Source organism: Falco rusticolus, chromosome 7 (genome assembly GCF_015220075.1).
Source record: "Falco rusticolus isolate bFalRus1 chromosome 7, bFalRus1.pri, whole genome shotgun sequence".
Taxonomy (NCBI): Eukaryota; Metazoa; Chordata; class Aves; order Falconiformes; family Falconidae; genus Falco; species Falco rusticolus.
The window spans coordinates 14,955,201-14,974,688 of NC_051193.1; the positions used below are offsets into that span (position 1 = coordinate 14,955,201).

General features: G+C 40.1%; 1 protein-coding gene across 1 annotated transcript in view; it reads left to right on the forward strand.

The window, feature by feature from the left end:
- Positions 1-7,079: 7,079 nt before the first annotated feature.
- The window catches only part of SECISBP2L (SECIS binding protein 2 like), a 30,788-nt gene continuing 18,379 nt past the window's right edge, over positions 7,080-19,488 (forward strand). Inside the window, exons 1-3 of the mRNA XM_037394067.1 lie at positions 7,080-7,271; positions 17,524-17,702; positions 19,076-19,400. Coding sequence (XP_037249964.1) covers positions 7,254-7,271; positions 17,524-17,702; positions 19,076-19,400 — 522 coding nt within the window. The 5' untranslated portion in view covers positions 7,080-7,253. The remainder of the gene's footprint in view (positions 7,272-17,523; positions 17,703-19,075; positions 19,401-19,488) is intronic.

The following is a 19,488-nucleotide window of genomic DNA, read 5'->3' on the forward strand; positions in this document are numbered from 1 at the left end:
CCATCCCCGAAACAGTTAAACGTAAATGCTAACGAGTTTAAAAGCTGACATTTAGCAGCTTGCATCTTGCTTAACTGACTTTTATCTTGCAAGATACTGAACTATTATCAGTCCTGCCTAGTTCATGTTGGTGAGTATTTGGCATTTCTCAGGAATATGCTCGGTTTTTATTTTGGTACTTAAAGAATACAGGTTTACCAAGCAGTATCCTAGGAATAGAAATGCAGACCCTGATTGTTACCTCTCTTTGCCTAATCTGTGGTCTTTTTGACCAAATTCAGTGTATATAAACCGACACTGTGTGTATAGAGTGAGGACCAAGTAGTGACCTCAGTAATAATGGAATCTGTTCTGTCTCAAATGTTTAATTGTATTGTAGTCCCTTCAGAGCTGCTCTTCAGGTCCTGAAGTCCTACCACATAGCAGGCACATGCCTTTCACATCTTAAGATTTTGGGATCATCAGATTCCTTTAAAATACAGAGCTGCGCTGCTGACCACAGCAACTTTTCTTCCTGTAGCACCTTGTCTGGAGCCGATATAAAAGTTCTCTTGCAGGACTCAGAAATGTAGAAGAAATTTTTTAGGGTCACTTACTCCATAACTGCAAGTACTCTGTTTTAAAGCTGAGGGTATAGGGTATAGTATAATGGTGCACAAAGCAGTGCCACACACAGTCATTTGTTATAGTAGAACAAAAAATATGTATGTAGAGCAATTAACACCACCCCAAGAATAATAAAAAGCCTAATAAATGACACATGTCCATCACATACATACAAGACATTGTGGTAAACTCCATGTTCTAGGGCAGGATTTAAATTGGTAACAGTGTCTAATTAAATAGGATAAAATTAACTTTCATCTGAAGGATAGTTATATCTCTTGGAAAATTATTTTGCTTTGCAGTTGTCAAAGGAAGTGATTTTTTTTTTTATTCCTCTAGAGTTTACACAGTAAAACTTAATGTGGTGAATGAGTAGTGTGATGCAGAATCTTGGGTGAGCATTTCTCCTTCACTGATGCATATTTTTACCAATAGGTATTTCTGATTTATGCATGTATTGAACTTAGTGTATATGCAAAGGTGAAGTTTTTTCCCCTCATAAAATCTGTAGATAACACTTACTAAAGCACGTTGTTTGTATTTTGTTTCCTTACAGTGCTTGATGTATAATGTAGTTTTTACTTTGAAAATTCCACTAAGATCTGGGGATGTGAAATTGAACTTAGTAATACTGCTCAGTAATTGGGACCCTTATCTACAGATCCAAAGACTTTAATTTGGATAGCCAGCCTTGCAAGGTTCTTCCTCTCATGGAGACAGGGGACTGTGACAGCTATTTCAAGGTTCTCCTTCCCATGGGGACAGGGGACAGTGACAGCTATTTCAGCATGTTTTCTTTCTCTGCCATTTCCTGCCACCCTTGCTGTAGGAAGGAGCAACTACTGTCTTCTAAAGGAGGGAAAAAAGAACTGTGCGTGAACTTATTGCTTTAAAAAAAAAAGTTTTCCCGACTTTGTCTGGTGTAACTGATGTAACCTTTCCCACCCCAGCTATGTCTTGTTGGAGAGGTGTATTTGGATTTTTTCAAGAAAGAAATGGGAATACTGCAGTAAATCTTGTCCTATTCGACCAGTTCCCTTGTTTTATCTTTCTGTTGTGAAGGACTAATTGTAGTAGGACTAGTCCAGCTAGTGAAGGACTATTAGTTTGAATAGTGAAGGCTAGCAATGTGTTTTTAGACAAAAAAAGTGTCACTCTACCTCTAATACATTGTGTGTTTTGGCATGCTTTAGTTCTTACTCATGCATACAGTGCCTTAGCATCTGTGCTCTAGGCACATAATGAAGATTTATATAATCCCTAAGGGATTCTACCCCTTTTCTGAGTTCTCATAATTCTTTACCTAGAAGATGAGATGAGAATTTTCTGCGGGGAAACCTGTGTTGTCATACAACTGCAGCAGAAGTTGCTAGGAGTTGCTGTAGCCCACTTTGTCACTGGTAGATTTGGCTCTAGTGTTATTTCTACCTCCTCAGGAAAAGTGAACAAGCAGTTGAAGGATGAGGATGAATTAATTAATGTTTTGGTCTTTTTTTTTTTTTTTTTTTTTTTGGGGGGGGGGGTGGGTGGTGGAATTATTTCACTGCAGGTTGTCCAAGAAGTGCTAAGCAGCCTCACTGCATTCTCCAATCTCAGTTCCAGTCATTAAATTTCTACAATTTTCGTTCCTTGTTCATTTTCACAACTTTTTGGATGTTTTTATACCACTTGTGTTGCTGTTGGTATACACAAACTGGCACGTTAGCTAGTACCAGTAACACTGTTCGCAAAAGAATATTTTAGTGGCTGTTGTAATCTTATGTAAGATTACAATAGTGATTAAGCTCTGTTTATGTAAACCCTGCTTTTAAGTTGCTGTGAAGCTTATGCATTAGAACTCAACATCATGCAAACAAAATCTGGGAGGATGTGGGTGCATGCATTTTAGATTTTTATTATTATTTCTCAAACATACTTTGGAGGAATGTATTCTTTTCTCATCTCAAAGCCCTTCTCTAATGGATTGGATGTGAAACCATGATGTAGTCAGGGTTTCATTTTCCTTTCATTTTAAATAGGCTTAAAACTATACTGACCAAAATAACCAGAAAAAAAGCAATGCAGCTGAAATGCACCTGGCAGGATAATATAATGAAGGTATTTGTAGTCTCTAAATAAACATTGTGATTTTTGTAATTACTCAGAAGTTGTCAGCTGTAAAACTTTGTGTCTGTATTTGAAGATTGTATTTTCACACTTTATTTTTTTTCTCTGTTTTTTTGAGAGGTGGTGAATTAATGAACTTGAGCAGGAGCTGTGTATGTATGGATTAAGAGCAAAAGTACATCCCTCTGGACAGTACTCCTTTCTCAAAAATACAGCAGTTATGTGAACTAAATTTCCATACACAGGTGTTAATAGTGACTTGAAAATAATTAACAGCTAAGCTTCTATTTGGAAAAGTGCTAAAAATATGTTTTAGAACCAGATTAGCGACCAGGTAAAATACTACATTACACTTAGTCATAGTTAAGAGTTAATTAAGATATTGACAGAAAGGATTATTACCACCTTAAATGCTTCTAAATATGTGGAAAGGTAGATTGCAAACTGCATCTGGATTACAATAACTGCATATTTAGCACTAAATTTTAGATGTAATTACTGTGAGCATTACAGCAAGAGTAAAAGCTAATCCCTTCCTGGCCATGTTACAAAGAGTTGCAAGGCAGGATCTGTCCTGGTTGGCTCTGCTGCCTCTTTGCAGCTGCTCTCGGTGGGCGTGCTAGGCTCGCTGTGGCTGCTGCCAGGTAGTAATCGCATGCTGCTGTCAGAATCGTGATTCTCAGATTTGTTCACTAGTTCCCAGCTCACCATCCCTCTCTGGTTGCAGTACGCTCCCTGTCACGTCTGCCCTTAGCTGCCTGTGCAGGATGCTACATGTTGTATCATGAGATATGAATGTTTATTTGCCAAGATACACTTTGTGTTCTGTACTTGTCTTTTTCTATAATTATGCTGAAGATTTTAGTCCCAGTCCAGTAAAACTGTCGGTTTTGGAGTCGGCTTCATTCCTGCTGCCTCTTCTACTTGCTCGCTGTGGCAGCCTCCGCAGCTGCCTGTGCTGTTGCAGTCCACATTCAGGCAGCGCTGCCATGGAGCTCAGTCTCAGCCTGCTCAGACCTCGGGGGTGGACGGGGGTGTTACTGAGCAACCCTTATTTCATTCTTTCAGGCCAGCGCGATTAAGCTTATACGTATGTTCAGCTGTCAGTGTAAGAAGCTGCCTTGATTTCAGAGAGACACGCTTAACCATATCCTCGCGTGTTTCGTAGGACTTCGTACCCACTAGGTGTAAATAGAACGTGAATAGCCACACATGCACTGTTCAGGTTTGCTTGTAGTCCCGTGACTTTAATTTTTGAATACAGTCATTATCAAGTGCCTTTCCATACTGCAGAGATATTTTGGTTTAGAGTCCATTTTTTATTTTTGTGTCGACCTAGATTTTCTTCTTCGTTTGTTGAGTGTCCTCCGCTGCTTTCAGGAAGGATATTTCCACTATCCAGCAGATGTAGCAGTAAGCCCAACAACTTGGCAAAACTGCAGCCAGTACCTGCTAGGTTCAAGCATCATTTTTACTTCCAAACTATTCACTTATTTAGTCCATGTTGCAATAAAAAAAGTAGCAATAATTGTTTACAAACTGCCAGATTTGGGAACTGCACCCTTTGGACTGAATATTCAAAATCAGCTACTGCAATTACCAATGTGTTTAAATTAAACAGGGTTGGTTTTATGGCTTCCTTAAGGACTGTGACACATTTGAGTTCTCTTATACAACACTCAGTCGAGATGACAATGATGTAACCAGGTAGCCTGGCATAGTTGTGATAGCTGTGGACAGAAGATCTAACAGTACTGGTTCCAATGCTTTGGTATGTTTTTCTTTTTGGTGGTAACACAGAGTTAAATTTTATGGGAGATGGGTTCTTTTCACTCAAGTGGCCACTGGGTCACCCAGCATGACTTTATGTATTATGTATATTGTATAGATTTATGTAGATCTAATGTCTATTTAATCACTGCCCAATTTAGATCTTAGAAGTTCTTGTTGTTGTTTGAGTATGCATAACAGCCCTTTCAAGTGTGACCTTTCTGTTGGTATGTATCTTGGGAACAAAAGAAGGATTTCATAATGAACAGCTTTGCCATAATGAGTCATTATTTTTTTAAAATACGGCAACTATCTTAAGCAAATGTCATAATATATGTTCCATGGTCAGCACCAATTTGGACAAATTAAGCTGCATTCCACACTAAAATGCTGGTGTGCCAATACAAGATGACAATTGTTCTAGTTGTTTCAGTGGGGGTTTTTTCGCTGTTTTCTGTCCAGTCAGGCAAGTTCTCCCACGTTACTTGGGAAATGAAAAGTGACTAGGTTTTAAATAAGTCAACCTATTTTGCACAATTAAGCAAAACATATTCAACTATTGGGAATAAAAATACATTTTACTCAGTAGAGATTTGTTGTTTGATTTACGGAGATTAAATTTAGGTGGTTTATTTTATGTTTCATAATTATTTATCTGTAGATTTACATCTCGTTAAGTTCATGAATGACTGATGAAATGTTGTTCCATTGCATCAGCTGAAAGCTCTTGATACAACCAGCTTAATCCCCAGTTTTACTTTCATGACTTCTTGTGTTGAAATAACAAATATCATTGTGTAAAAGCCCCTGGGAACATAACATCAGAACCTGAAATTAGTCTGTGTTACTACCTTGAAATGGCATCCTAGGGTTAGGAACACTTGTGTTAGTTCTGCTGACCATTTAATCTTGTCAAGAACCGTGCTGGGATGCTAGTGTACAACTGCTACAGCTTCTCCAGTTAAGATGAGGTTTCTGTTACCAATTAGGTTGCTGCAGCAACAGCCCTCCTATTCTCTTCATTTGTAGTAAAACACTGTCCTTACCGAAGGTAACACAAATCCTACTGTTAAATTTAATTGGGATGACAACTTCACCCTCTCCCTTTTCCATGTGATCCATGGGACCTATGATTTTGTTGGCTGCAACCCCATGAAAACTCATCACAGAACCTACCTAAGTAATATTGCAGACATCTAGGCAAAAGTTATGCTTAGATGGTGATCCTGCTGATGTGGATGGAATGGCACAGAAGGCAGTGAAAGTCTGCCCAAGTTCTCTGTTGGTGTCATCTGTTTGCAAGACCAGATCTTACTGTGCAGTATAATAGCCATCTTCAGAACGCTGTATGTTACACATGGAGATTTAGTGGTGAAGAGCAACTCTTTAAGAAAAGACACAGGGATTATGTGGATTAATCCAATAAATATTTTTTTTTTTATAAAGTAGAACAAATTGTGGCATAGCACAATGAACACAAATCTGGAAAGATGAACTAATTTAAAAATAAAGGTTAAATCTAGGAAGCTTTAGCAGCATTGCTCTGCAGAGACATTTTTAGTAGTTTCAGTTTCTGTCAAATTCTGAGATAGGCTCGCTTTTTTCCCTGAACTCGGCCATTTATTCCTCACAGGAACCTCTAAACCTCTATCAAGCAGAAACCCGTTTCTTGTATTAATACATTTTATAAATCTATTTTACCTGGAGTGCTCAGGATTCTGCTCCAGAACATCATTTACATACATCTCTTGCAAAACTACTGAGTCAGGTTCTACTTCGGTGGTTTTTTTTCCCCTTGCCATGATATAGGAACGTTGATAAAACATCAGTCAAGCTGTAAATAAATCATGCTTGATTTCCATTAAGGCCATACAGCAGACATATTAGCCTAATGAATATAGGAATGTTACATATGGAAAACATGTACGGGCACATACACTGTCGTGTGGCACTGGCTCGTACACCTTCCCCGGGCTCGGGTGTGAGTCTTGGCTCATGGACTTCATGGCATTAGGGTAATTAAGCACACATTAAAACCAGGGCAGCAAAATAAAGGCAATTTATTGCCTTTAAATTAAAAAAATAAATAAATTTGCGCCGCGGGCCGTGGCGCAGACCTCCGAGAGCGCCCCGCCCCCCCCCCCCGCGGCCGCAGCGGCCTGCTGGCGGGGGCCCGCGGGGCTCCGGTTGCCGCGGCCCGGCCCCGCGCTCAAGGCGCTTGTGCGACGTTTTTAGATTTCAGCCTTTAAATAAATCGCGACTATTTTTTTTCCCTCTCTTCGATGCTCCAGATAATTTCAAGGACACGGGCGGCCGCAGCCTCCCCCGGCGCCGCCTCTGAGGAGAGCGGGCCCCGCAGTGCACCTGCCGCCCTCAGGCGCCGCGGGCGACGGCAGCAGCGCGGCCTCGCGCCCCCGTCAGCTCTGGGTGTTCCTTTCACGGTGAAGTCACGGCCCGGCCTGTCGGCGGGTGTGCGGACGGCCGCGGCCGGGGGGGGGGGGGGGAAGGTGCGCTGCTGGGCGCCGCTTGGGCCCGCCCGGCTTCCGTCTCAGATGGTCCCGCCCCGCCGCCCTCGCCCCGCCACCGCCCCCCCTCCTCTCCCCGCCCCCGGCCGTGGCGTAGCCGGGCTCGGTTTCCGTGATAGCTGCGAACGGGGCCGGCGCCGCTCAGGGTGTGTGCAGGAACCCGGCGGGGGAAGCGAGCGCTATGGGGGAGGCGGCTCGGACCCTCCGCCGTCCTTATTAAAGCCGCCGCCCAGCCCAGCTGGAGCCATGGACAAAGCCGACAAGGTGCGAGGGGCGGGCTCGGCGCAGGGGAGACCGTAAACAGCTGCGGCGGGAGGGGGTAGTGCCGCCGCGGCGCCGTGGTGAGGGAGGGGGGCGAGCGGCGGGCGGGGGGTGGCGGGCGGCTCCGTTAGACCCGCGGCCGTCAGGCCCGTCCCGTCAGGCGGCGGCCGAGGAGGGGCAGGGCGCGGCCCGCGGCCTGCCGAGGCCGCCCGGGGCTGGGGGGACGGGGCTGGCCGTGAGGGGGGGAGGGCCGCTGTGCCTCCGCGCTGCGGGAGGGCCCTGGCGGGCTCCGGGCAGGGCGCTTTCGGGGCTGGAAGCGGGAGCCCGGCGGGCGCTTGCCGGGCGGGGAGCGCGGCCGCCGTCCCCGCTGCTGGGCGGGAGGCCGGGCGGGGCCTGGGCCCGCTCTCGGAGCCGCTGGGGGCCGTGAGCAGCTCCCGGGTGTCGGCTGAGGGGCGTCAGGCGCCGGGCTGGCCTGCTCCCTCCTGCGCCTCCAGGCTTTGTGTGCAGCTTAGGGGGTGATTGCGGTTCGTGGTACTTAATTTAAACCTGCCTGGTCTCCAGGCTGTTACAGGCTTCGTGAGAACTTTGCGACATGAGACGTGTTGCTCTTGCTGAAATACTGAAATACCAGTGTCAGGCTGAAGGTTTCGGTGTTGGGAGGCAGCCCATGGTCTCAGCTGGGTCGCCCGGTGAGCAAGGGTTGGGCTTAAGCTCCCTAATGCTACAAGTTGCTGTTTTTTTCTTCAACGTTTAGCATGGCTTTGTCAAGGTGATCAGTTGGCATTATTCCTGAGACCCTTTGAACCATAGGTATGAAGTAGCTTAAGCTGGGACTTAAGGGTTCATATGATTTGTTACGTATATACAGTGAAATGTTTCATCATCAGGAGGCAGTTCTAAAAGATACATCTGAAATTACCGACCATAACAACTTGATCGTACTTTTAAGCCTCTGTTTCAGTGGAATGTGGTGAAAATTTGTGGATTACTGCTTTTCCGGTAGTTCTTAATTTTGGTAGTTCTAGTGGTGTCTCCAGGGGTTCTAACAGTGGGGTTAATCAATAAAATAACACAAGTTCCTGTAGCAAAGTAGCTACTGAGTAAACGATGCACCTGTAAAGATCTGTTGCTTTTCATTTAGTCCGTATGTCTAAGGAAGTTAGTGAACAGCGTACCTTGTTACACTACGGCTCCCACTGTGTCTGTCTTACTAGCCTTTCTGGTGTGATAATGATTTTAAATTCACTTTTTAGAAACCTGCTTTCATATTTGTTTTCATGTAGAAAACCTGACCTTATTCCGTAGAATTTAATTAGTCAAATCTGTTGTGCTTTTTGCTTTAAAATCTTAGGTTTTGGTGTGCTTGGTCCTGTCCCTGTGTGTCCCCCTTCCCCATCCACCCCCCCACCCCAGCCCCGGCTTCATCTGTAATTAGTACTGCAGTACACTTGTGAAATATTTATTCCTTGTTGTTTGAGCTCTTTGTTACCGGAGGTTCACACACATGTCCTTATCAAACCATTCTCTTTTTATTTGTTGGAAATAGCTCATGAAAACGGAGGATCATTGTGTTATTGACAGTGTAAAGTGTTAACTCAGTCTGTGTTGTTATCCTAAGTGCAGTATTTCAACTTGGAGGTGCAGTTGAGCTCTTTGAAGCAGGAACCATCTTCTTGTTTATTCTGTTTGTAGCGTATCTGGTCTTGTCGGTTCCTTAGTCACTAGTAAGGCTTCTAGGCAGACAATTAATACCTGATGAGTTTCTAAAAAGATTCAACTATCTGCTTGCTTTTGTCTTCTCATTATACGGTAGCATCTTGATTAGGAGATCCCTAAATGATTTGGGTTTCAACCTTTTGTGCTTTAAGAATTGAATGTAATCTACCAGTGTAGGTGTTTGGTAAGGTTGCATCAGTTCTGTGTGTTGTTAAGTCTTTGATTTGGGCTCTTTTCTGCACCTGTATTGGCATGGCATCTGATAAATGAATATTAAAGCATTCATAACAGTAGTTGTCCTCTTCTCCCCTTTCCCCCGGAATACTCTCTCAGCCAGAATATGGTAACTGTATGTGCTGGTAGGAATAACTACTGTGGAATTAGAATATGAGGGCGCAGGAATATTGTACTGTGGTGAAGTATAGCATTTCAGGAGTAAATGGAGTTTATAAGTACTGTTGATGGGGAATTTATTGGAAAGAGTTTTGTTGTGTTGGCATAGTAAATTAGTGTAAGATGTCATGCAGCGTGAATATTTGGATGCCTTAACAACAAAAATGGTGAAAAGATGTCACTTGTAGAATGCGCTACACGTTTCTGTTACAGTAATTACGGTATGACTTCGGTATAATTGTTATAATATGCTTAGTGATATTTTTGGAAGCTGACATAGAAGAAAACATAATAAAACTGTTTACAGTTATTTTTATGATAGGACGCATTGTGACTTTTGTAGTGGGTGTGGAAGTTCACTTCTGTCTACACCAGCGCCGAAACTGTTCCTGTTAAAAGCTTTTGGCAGTTAAGTGTGGGTTATTTTCCTATGAGAGAAAACTCGGCACGTGACCTCTGGCACTCTTTCTATTGAAGCTGATTGTGGCAGAAAGCTAAAGAGAAACAACTACACCTCTCAAAGGTACTGCTGTGCTTTGATGTTTCTCAGTGGTGTACACTTGTCTTGCCCAATGATTAAGACATTTGGTTCCATTAGTGCAGTTGAGAAATCAGGTGAAATTGCAAAATCAGTGACCTGTGTTTTGTATTAGTATTGCTTAAAGACAGCCTGTTCTGCTCCCCTCTACAATTCCTGACCATTCAACAGTTGGCTTGATAATGTGCTTGCCATAGAAGTAGGTCTAGATCAGTGCTTTTGTGCTCTTTATCCTATCTAATTTTCTTCAGTGTTTCTTACCTGTGGCAGAATTTTCAACTGAGGCAAACTGGAAAAGGTCCATTTTCCTGTGCTGCATGTTTTGCATGTTACTTTATCTTGAACCTGGAAAATGTGGAAGAATTTGTTTTGTGAGTTATGTATTACCATGTTATAGAATATATTCTCCAGTTGTTACTGATATGATATATATGAAGATCTTAACTTTTTGGCCACAAATTTTTGTCATTGACTAGTTTGGAGATGAGGAAGCTGATTTACATGAATGGTTTGTATTAATACTTAGTACGTATGTTACAAGACATTCAAGTATTACTACTACACGTTGATCGTGTGAGTTTAGAAGTTTGTATGTACTGTTCAATGCTGTAAACCAGATAAGTGAAGAGGGTCCTGTTGGTAGCTTTTTTTATCTTTGGGCAAGCTTTGTAACTGTAAATATTACATTTTGTTTGCCCCCCTTTTTTCTAGCATACTCTGGGTTTGAGTTTAAACATACCAACTTGTCATGTTGTGCCACTTGCTCATTTTCTACATATAAGTAAAAAAATTTAATACTTAGTTTTGTTATGTGTTGAACATGGTACTTTCTTCTGTGAAAGGGAAGAGAAATATGCATGGCTCCCTTTTTATGAGCTGAGGGAAAAGGGAAAGATTGACTTCATAGTGTTGCATTGAAATTACTGTGTTTAATCTAAATAGGGAGGATTAAATTTTGTGCTTTGTTCAATGGCCTGCTGCTGGTGCTTCCAGTTGGACTGCATATTTACCATTCCTGAAGTATCTGCCACTTAGAAGCAACTAATTATAGAAACAATGACTTCCATATTTGTAAAGTTTCTCTTAAAATAGATGGAAAGTGACCTGTCTTACTACTAAAATGAGTTTTAAATTCTGAAATCCAAAATTCAGAAGCAGAATTGTTTTGTTTAAAAATAAAAATTGAGCTATGTTTTTGTCTTAACATTTGTGATGAGACTTGTTTCCAGACTTTGAGACAGTAAAACAGCTGATTTTATTATAGTCCTCTGAAATGTGGCATCTGTGTCTATTTTCTCACCCTGTAAATGGTAAGATTGCTATCCAAGCTCTTCTAAGAGAGCATGACAGAGATCCTATTTAATGGAAAATGCTGAATGACATTAAGCTACAATGATCAAAAACTTCTCTAAGATTAAACATACAGTGCTATAACTATAGGACAAAGTTTACCAGTCTGTTCCTGCTTGTGTCATCTTCTGTCTTTGCAGCTGTTGATGACTACAGTAGCTTTTATATAGGAAACAAAGGATCGCTTCACTATATATGCTGTCTTGAAAGAGATGTAATTGTTGGACTGAAATATGTAATGAGCTACTGCAAAACATTTTGTAAATTGAAACTCGGGATATCTACAAAAGAGACTTCTGTATAAATCTTGGGTTTCTTTTGAAGGGGTGTGCTTCCATTAATAAGCAACTGATTGAAAATCTGATGTTTCAGCATGACTTGAAATTTATACTTAGAATCAATTTTGGTTATCAAAGGTCAATTTCAATAAATCTTTTTTTAGCCCTGTGATCTGAAAGGTTGAGCTAACATGAAAAAGCTATACTCAAAAATAATTTTATATTTGGTTTTGTTATATGCAATACTTGACTTTATATTGCCTGATCAAAAACACATACTACTTTGTTAACTATTGGGATCTGACCCTGCATTTACTGATGTCAATGGCAGTGGCGAACAGTTGATTTTTTTTTTTTTTTTAGTGGATGCAGGCTAGAATAAACCTCAATACTGTGACAGTGATTACAGTGTAAATTAGTATCCCAAGTCCTTTGTTGTAAGGATTAGGAAAAGGGTAGAAACCTTCCCCCAAATCCTTTAGTGTTTGACAAATTTTTCTTGTCTAATTATTTTTGCTTATTTGTGATTATAAACCAATGGCATGATCAGTCATGTTAGTTCTGTTCACTTGCACTTGTCACTCCATTTGTACTTTGTGGATGAAATCTTGGAGAAATTGCATTCGTAATATCTGCATGCACTTTGTTTTATGCACTTAGTATTTGCTTCTGAAACAAAATACTATTAAAAAAAGGTTCTTATCTCTTATTCTGGAGTTTACTTCAATTGTCACTGGTTGCATTTTCCCCTGAGTCTTAAGCATGTCAGCATGGTATTTGGGGGGGAAAAAAAAAAAACAAACAACAATAACAAACTATTTGGCATTATTATTTCTGTATCTGGCTTAAGACACAGAGTTAACCTGTTAAAAGGAATAGGAACTGTCAGTTGGAGATACTTTTTGCTTGTCCAGTGTAATGAGAAATTAGCAGCAGCACCTTAATACTGAATTAGTGTGGGGTTTTTTTGCTTTCTCTTCTTACACTAATGCTTACCTTACAATATCAAGGGAATATTATTTTTGTTGTTTTGACAACATATTGGGAGCCAGGAGACCTAAAATGCCAGGAGTTACTTTGCTGTCTGTCTCCACCAGCCTTCCTTCCTAGTGGAGAAAACCAGAGTCCTAAAAAATATGCTTAGATCATTTTGGGCAAATTATTTAACATTGTTTTGTTTCACTTGCATGTCAAGTGAAACCACTAGCCATCTGTGAAATGTACTGGAACTGGATAATCACATTAGAGAGTTAATTCTGTTTATGTTTTGGTTTGGTTAGCAGTCTGACCTGACTTAGTACACTAGTTTCTCCTTTTTGTTTAAGTTTAGTGATGTTTACTGTCCTCATCTGAAGACACATCCTATGCAGAAAGGAACTTTGAAGTATTTTAGACAGACTGGTAAAATACTGTAAGGAAGCAATATTTTTTTGTTGGTCATACACTTGAGCTGTCTGTCTGTTTTCCACCCTGAGGTGGAAATAGGGCCTTGTTACCTAATGAGATGTATCAGTTGTGCTGAGGATTGCTTGTATTATGCTTGCAGAATGATTTTGAAATGTGAATTAAGGTGTTTACATTTTCAGTTGCTGTTCTGCTGAGTTGGCAGATAGAGATGGATGTGGATATGTATATATATAGCGCCTACAGAACAAAATGCGAAATTAAAACCCAGAGATTTTCCCTAAATTACTATTTTTTCTGAAACAAGTTTCTTGAAATTGTTTAAAAACCCCACAACAAAACCTTCGCGAATGAAACCTACCTGTAGGTACACATTAAACTGCACAAGAAAGCTTTCTAAAATGCAGTTTTCATTCCTTTAACAGATACTATTAAAGTTCTGGAGGTGGAAAAAAAGAAATTAACTTTCAAATTACACCTGTATGTGTTTATGATTACAGGATATGCTGTATTGCTTTTACCGCTGTAGGTAAGCTAAATAAGTTATGAGCTGTACAGAAAATGGTAATTAAATATATCAGCCAGTTGTTCTACTTTAGCAATAGTTAATCATAATCTGTATAAGAGACTGGGCAACAGGAAAGGAGACATTAAAGTTGTCCTAGTTTGGGCCTCTCGGAGTTGTTTGAACCTGGTGAAATCAAGCAGAATAATTCAAATGGAACTTCTCTAAACTTGTCAAATAAGTTGTGGTGGTGGGTTTTTGTAATAAATGTTTTTAAAAGCCCCAAAATCTGGAAGATTTTTACTGGAAAGATTTAAATTTTTCATCAAAATACTTGATGGAGAAGGAGGGTAGGGATTACCTTCAGAAATTGACTTGAGATGCTTTGCTGTGGCACCCTTGCTGATGGCAGTCATTCAGCTCCTGCTTTGATTGGTTTTATCTCCTTTTTTTGATACTTCATGGGAAGCTGTTCTCTACTTATAATGATGATATGATACAATATCACAAATCATTCTAATGACACCATTCTGCAAGTAACTTGCCATTAAGAAATGATTTTTATTTACACAGGGATCTCCCAAAGTAATATAGGGAAAGCCCTTTGAAATGGGAAATCTTGTCCCAACCTGAATCACAAACGTTTTGACTATTTTCTGTGCTGGTACTAGAGTGGTTTATAATTAGTACCTTGGCTAAAGTTCACTTGACATGTTGTCGGGAGGTGAATGATAGTTGGAAAGTTTTCAGTGCTTCGTTAAGAATACGGTGTTTGTAAAGCACTTGTCCTAGTTTTACCGTTGAATATTCTGTGGATGAGACAGCCTTAGTGTGTTCCTTGAACACTTATGCCATCTAGTTTTGTAGGCCAGCCCACAACTGAATCTATTCTTAAACAAATATTTTTGCCTGGCACTCTTGAAATAGCATGAAAACCCCCCTCTTAGTTTCCAGGGAGGGGTATTGGTGTCGGTATTTCTGTTACTCATTATGAGTTCGCTGTATGTAAGCACTTGACAATTTTTTTTATTTTTTTTTAAATGCAAAGTGTTTATCCTCATGGTGCTGGTGTTGGGGAAAATGCCTTGGAGTTTTGCAGCGGGGTAGGTGAGTCACCCGGCGGCTGAGGGATGTGCCAGAGGTCAGGGAGGAAGCTCTGGGTAGAACAGGGTGTTTGATTTGCATTGGACAAGGTCGGTGCTGCTGCAGCTGCACCACAGCTTTTCCTCTGAAGGTGACTTCAGGAGTTGAAAGAGTCAATGTAGACGGAAGGAACGTTTGCCTATATAGAGGTAGTTGTTTTACTGTAATGTAAACCTTGCTGCACAGCAGGCAGCGATGCTTCTATATTGGTGCTTATAGCCATAAGCATTTTCAGAATATACACTGTATTCTTGTCAAAAAAGTGGTTATTAAGGAATCTTGTAACTTGCTGAGACGTACTTCCCCCCCTTCCACTTTTGTCTTTTAATTTTTTTAATGTTTTTGTTTTCCTTTCTTGATTGCTGCTTAAACCTCAGGTCCCTTACACTAGTGTTACCTGTAAATGACTAATGTTCTTACTAAAAAAGCATATAAAAGCATAGACTCATTTTGTTGGAAGGGGTATTTCCTCTTTCTCAGCACACTTTGACAAGTCCAAGGACAGAGAAGCTTCTCAAGAAATGGGTAAAAATAATTGTGGACTCTATACTCCACAATTTTTGCCTTTTTTCGCCCATTTTGTGTAACTTTTTTTAATGTTCTGTTCAATTATAAACAAGCTCTGGCTTTGGTCACTGTGGCTTGCAGAATGTTCTACCATCAAAGTTGTTAAGGATGTAACTTTGATCTCAAAGTTAATACTTGCAGACATCCTGCAAATAAGGATCTGCTATCCTAAACAGTGTTTCACTTAGAAAGCTTCCTTCTGTGTTTATAAAGTTTTTCAGTGATGTGCATGGTATTTGGGAAAAGTGAGTCATGTTTAAGTAGAAATTAGTTGGAGAACTGATGTTTACAGGAAATAGCTAATGGTGAAAATTGAGCTAATGCTGCAGCTAATACTGCATAAAACTTCAAAGTATGAATTAGCAAATCTGATAATGGGTAAAAAAAAAAAGCAGCAGATACTTTGTACTAACACTTTTTGTAGGAGAAGTTTAATTCCACTTGTTCAAGTCATCCAAATGCCTGTTAAAGAATGACTGTCTTCACAATAACTTAGTTTGAATGTTGTATTTGGAGTTGTAAAGAATGGGTTGAACAAAACTTTTGGTTTAATTTCTGAAATTGGCAGGGAATTCTAGTATTACAATCATAAATAATACGTACTGAAAATACTTCTATATTATAAAAAAATAATGCGTCAGTCACTGGTAGTTATGATGATGTAATAGTGACTATTATAGTTAAATGAAAGTTAGGGAGCTTTTACAGTCTCAACTATGTGGTTTTTTTTCCTGTCTTCCTTCCAAAAGTACCTGATGGCAAAGTGCTTAAATACTAGCTGGTTTTCAACTTGTTTGGTGAATTACAGTGTAACTCATGGTCTTGGTAATTTCCTTGATGATGATGCTACCTTTTGCTCAGTAATTAGATTTTCTGTATGTAAGTGTGTTGGACTAACTAAACAAAGATCCAATGCTCTGCATGAGTGGGGCTTGACCTCCTTTTTCTAGTTCAGTCTGATACTTCACGAGTAGGTACCTTAATGTAAAAGTAGCATTTCTTACCGACTGGGACAACAGTATCTTTCAAAACATCTTTGGACTGGCCCCTCCCATCTCCTCTGCCCCCATGCTGTTAAACAAATATGGGATCTTAATAAAAAAAATGCTGGGGACTTCTAAAAATATAGATTCAGGTATTGGACAGTAAGGCTGTCTCTGGATGGAGTGTGGGTTTGACGCAGAGTGAGGACGTGGGCTAAGAAGTGTGTGGTAGATGCAGGACTACTTGCCATCATATTTTCAGAGCTCCCATTGTTTAAATGTTCCTGCTCATGTGGTTGTTCTGCAGGTAGTGGCAAGGATATAAGCCTGTCCTCAGCACATGAAACCTTTATGCTCTTCTATTTGTAAAATAAGAGCATGTACTCAAGTGTGTTGCCCTTGGAATTCTTTCTCAGACAATGGAAGGAAAAGTTTCTGGAGTCCTTGCCTGCATTAGAGAGAATCTTCTTAGAAACTGGTATTCTGTGAGATACTAGTGTGAGACAAGTATAATTAAGCTGAAATCTTTGTACAAAAAAAGACGCTTTTTGGCTGAATGTAACTTCTAGTGGAGTATAGAATTTAAGGGTACTTCGGATGTGCAGTTGTCTTATTGAATAAAGCATTTTCCATTGTTTTAAGATCCAGTTATTCCATACAAGACCAAAAGTATGGGTAAAAACACCTTATAAGGTGTTGAGGATACCTTCAGGATTGGAGGCAATACTTTTCTCTGAAAGCACGGTTTAAAAGTTATTTCTAAGCAGTCTTTAATGTCACCTTCATGGCAAAATTTAACCATAGTCTTAAAACTTTAAAATATGTTAAAGTTGTGCAAATGGAATGTGTGTGGGGTTCTCTGATATACCATCTATTTCGGTAGTAAACCTATAGTTTTATAGCTGGAAGATCTTTTTTTATAATTGCCTAGGAACATGGTCAATTTTGTAGAGCAGACCAGGCATTTCTGCATTTTCCATATGTTGGTTTCTCTTCTGAAAGCCTACACAACTGTGCTCCACCTACAGTGCTAATTTGATTTCTTTCTGTGTTCAGACTAGTATATCCTCTGCAAGATATGAACTTCAGTCCCTTTAAAATTAATTAGTGCTTGTATTGCACTTTGAAAATGTAAAGGTTAATACAAGTGCTAAATGCTGATGATCTGTATTACACCCTGTATTGATTGGAAGGATGTAATAATAAGCACTTGCCAACTGTTTTCTACCTCTTTTGGTTTACTGTAGAAGTCTCGTACATTTGTCATCAGTTTGCCTGCTATTTGTGGTAATTACCATACAACTTTATGAATCTAAGTTTTCCCAAACAATTTATGATCATATTTAATGAAGACATTTTTCCTTTTCTTTTCCTTAAGAATGTCAAGTTGTCAGCTGAAGTAGAACCATTTATTCCTCAGAAGAAGGGTCCGGAAACTTTAATGATCCCAATGGCGCTTCCTAACGACAGTGGAGGAATTAATGGCATGGAACCAGCTTCTATCCCTAGCTACCTGATCACTTGCTATCCATTTGTACAGGAAAACCAATCCAATAGGTAATAATTGGTTGCGGTCTTCATAGAAGATGATCTATTTCAAAATGGGTTTAAACTTTTGGTAGTCAGTGACTGTTGGCTGTATATTCATTTTGTTCACCATATTTGATCTTACAGCCTTCGTGGGTGAGGATGAAGTTTTTCTGTCCCCAATCGTTTTTTATTTCCTTCCTTCTTTTCCTCTACTTTTCTCTATTCATATTCTTTGCTGCTTTTCTTTCACTGGCTACAGAGATCTGGTACAAATCCCTCAGTCACCTGCTGTGCTCTTGCATCTTCCAGAGCAGTCAAGAGGTCTGTGTCTGAATCTCTGATGCTGAAGCAAGGTTCCAGGTGTTCACCTTGGATCTTGCCATGGCAGAACAGTATGCAGCTGACACTTGTATTGGGTGTAGCTGTATCCAGTTCTCTTTACGTAACTGGTTGTAATACATGGACTTTAGGAACTCTTTATTCTAGCCCAAATGCATTGTTCACCAAATGCACAGCTTCAGTGTTGATTATTTTGTATTGAAGGCATAAATAATAATCGCTGTTTGGTTTTGAAAAACGTACTGAGTTTTTGCTTAGTACAGCGCTTCAGTGCTCCTTCACTTAAATAGGTAAGAACAAAAATAATCCTTCAGCAACTGCCTGCTACAGGTCTGTAAAATTATCCTGCATCTTTCCTTTTCCTGTTCTTATTCTGTAATACTCGGGCATCTGCATTTTCCATGTAGATGGTTTCCTGGTCTCTTGGGGGTTTGAAGAGAATTGGATTCATAGTTTCCAAGGGGGTCACCTTGTAGTGCGTTATTTTATAAATAAACACAGGAGGAAGTCTCCATGCTTGGTTTCAGTGTAAGTTTTTTAAATGCCTGTTTTCACCTGTGCTTCTTAAGGCCTGCATTTTCACAGAAATTTTGAACAAGGGTGAGTTGGCAACTCAGTGGACTCAAGTACCTGGCCCTGAGTTAGCTAATGAATGTCACTGTTCCATGAGTCTGCTATCATACCTTGTGTAAGCTTAGGTATCTACTTGGGTTGTATGTGTTTTTAAAAAACAATGAAATTGTTGTGGGTCCAAAATACCTTTCAAAGGAAATCTTGCGCTTTATTTCTAAGTTTAATATTAAAATTCAGTAAGTTTATACAAATAAAGATCAACAAAGATACTTATTTTGCACTTGAATGTGATATGAGCTTGTGAATAATTTAATTGGCATCTCTAAGAAAGTCCAGACAAATTTAAGTTCAGTTATTAAAAGCTAGGAGCTCATGAAACTAATGAGTTGTGGTTGTTGGTTGTTTTTTTGAGGGGGTGTTAGAAGCCTGAATTACCTTGGGAGGGGAAAAACTTACTGAAAAGTTTTCTTTCTCTTTGATTTTTACAGACAGTTTCCGTTATATAACAATGACATCAGATGGCAGCAACCCAACCCAAATCCTGCAGGACCATACCTTGCTTATCCTATAATATCTGCACAACCACCTGTTTCTACAGAATATGCGTATTATCAGCTGATGCCAGCACCGTGTGCTCAGGTCATGGGTTTCTATCATCCTTTCCCTGCCCCCTATTCTGCACCCTTCCAAACAGCAAGTGCTGTAAATACAGTTACTACAGAATGCACTGAGCGTCCCAACCCGTCGGGCCAGGTTTTTCCATTATCCAGTCAGCGGAGCAGAAGCAGTAACAGGGGACCTGTCATACAAAAAGTAAGTTTGCTTCTTAATAGGGTAGGTAGGACTGTATAGAAAAATATCTTTGTGCAGGAAGCACGCATCTCATTTGAGCAAGAACAGG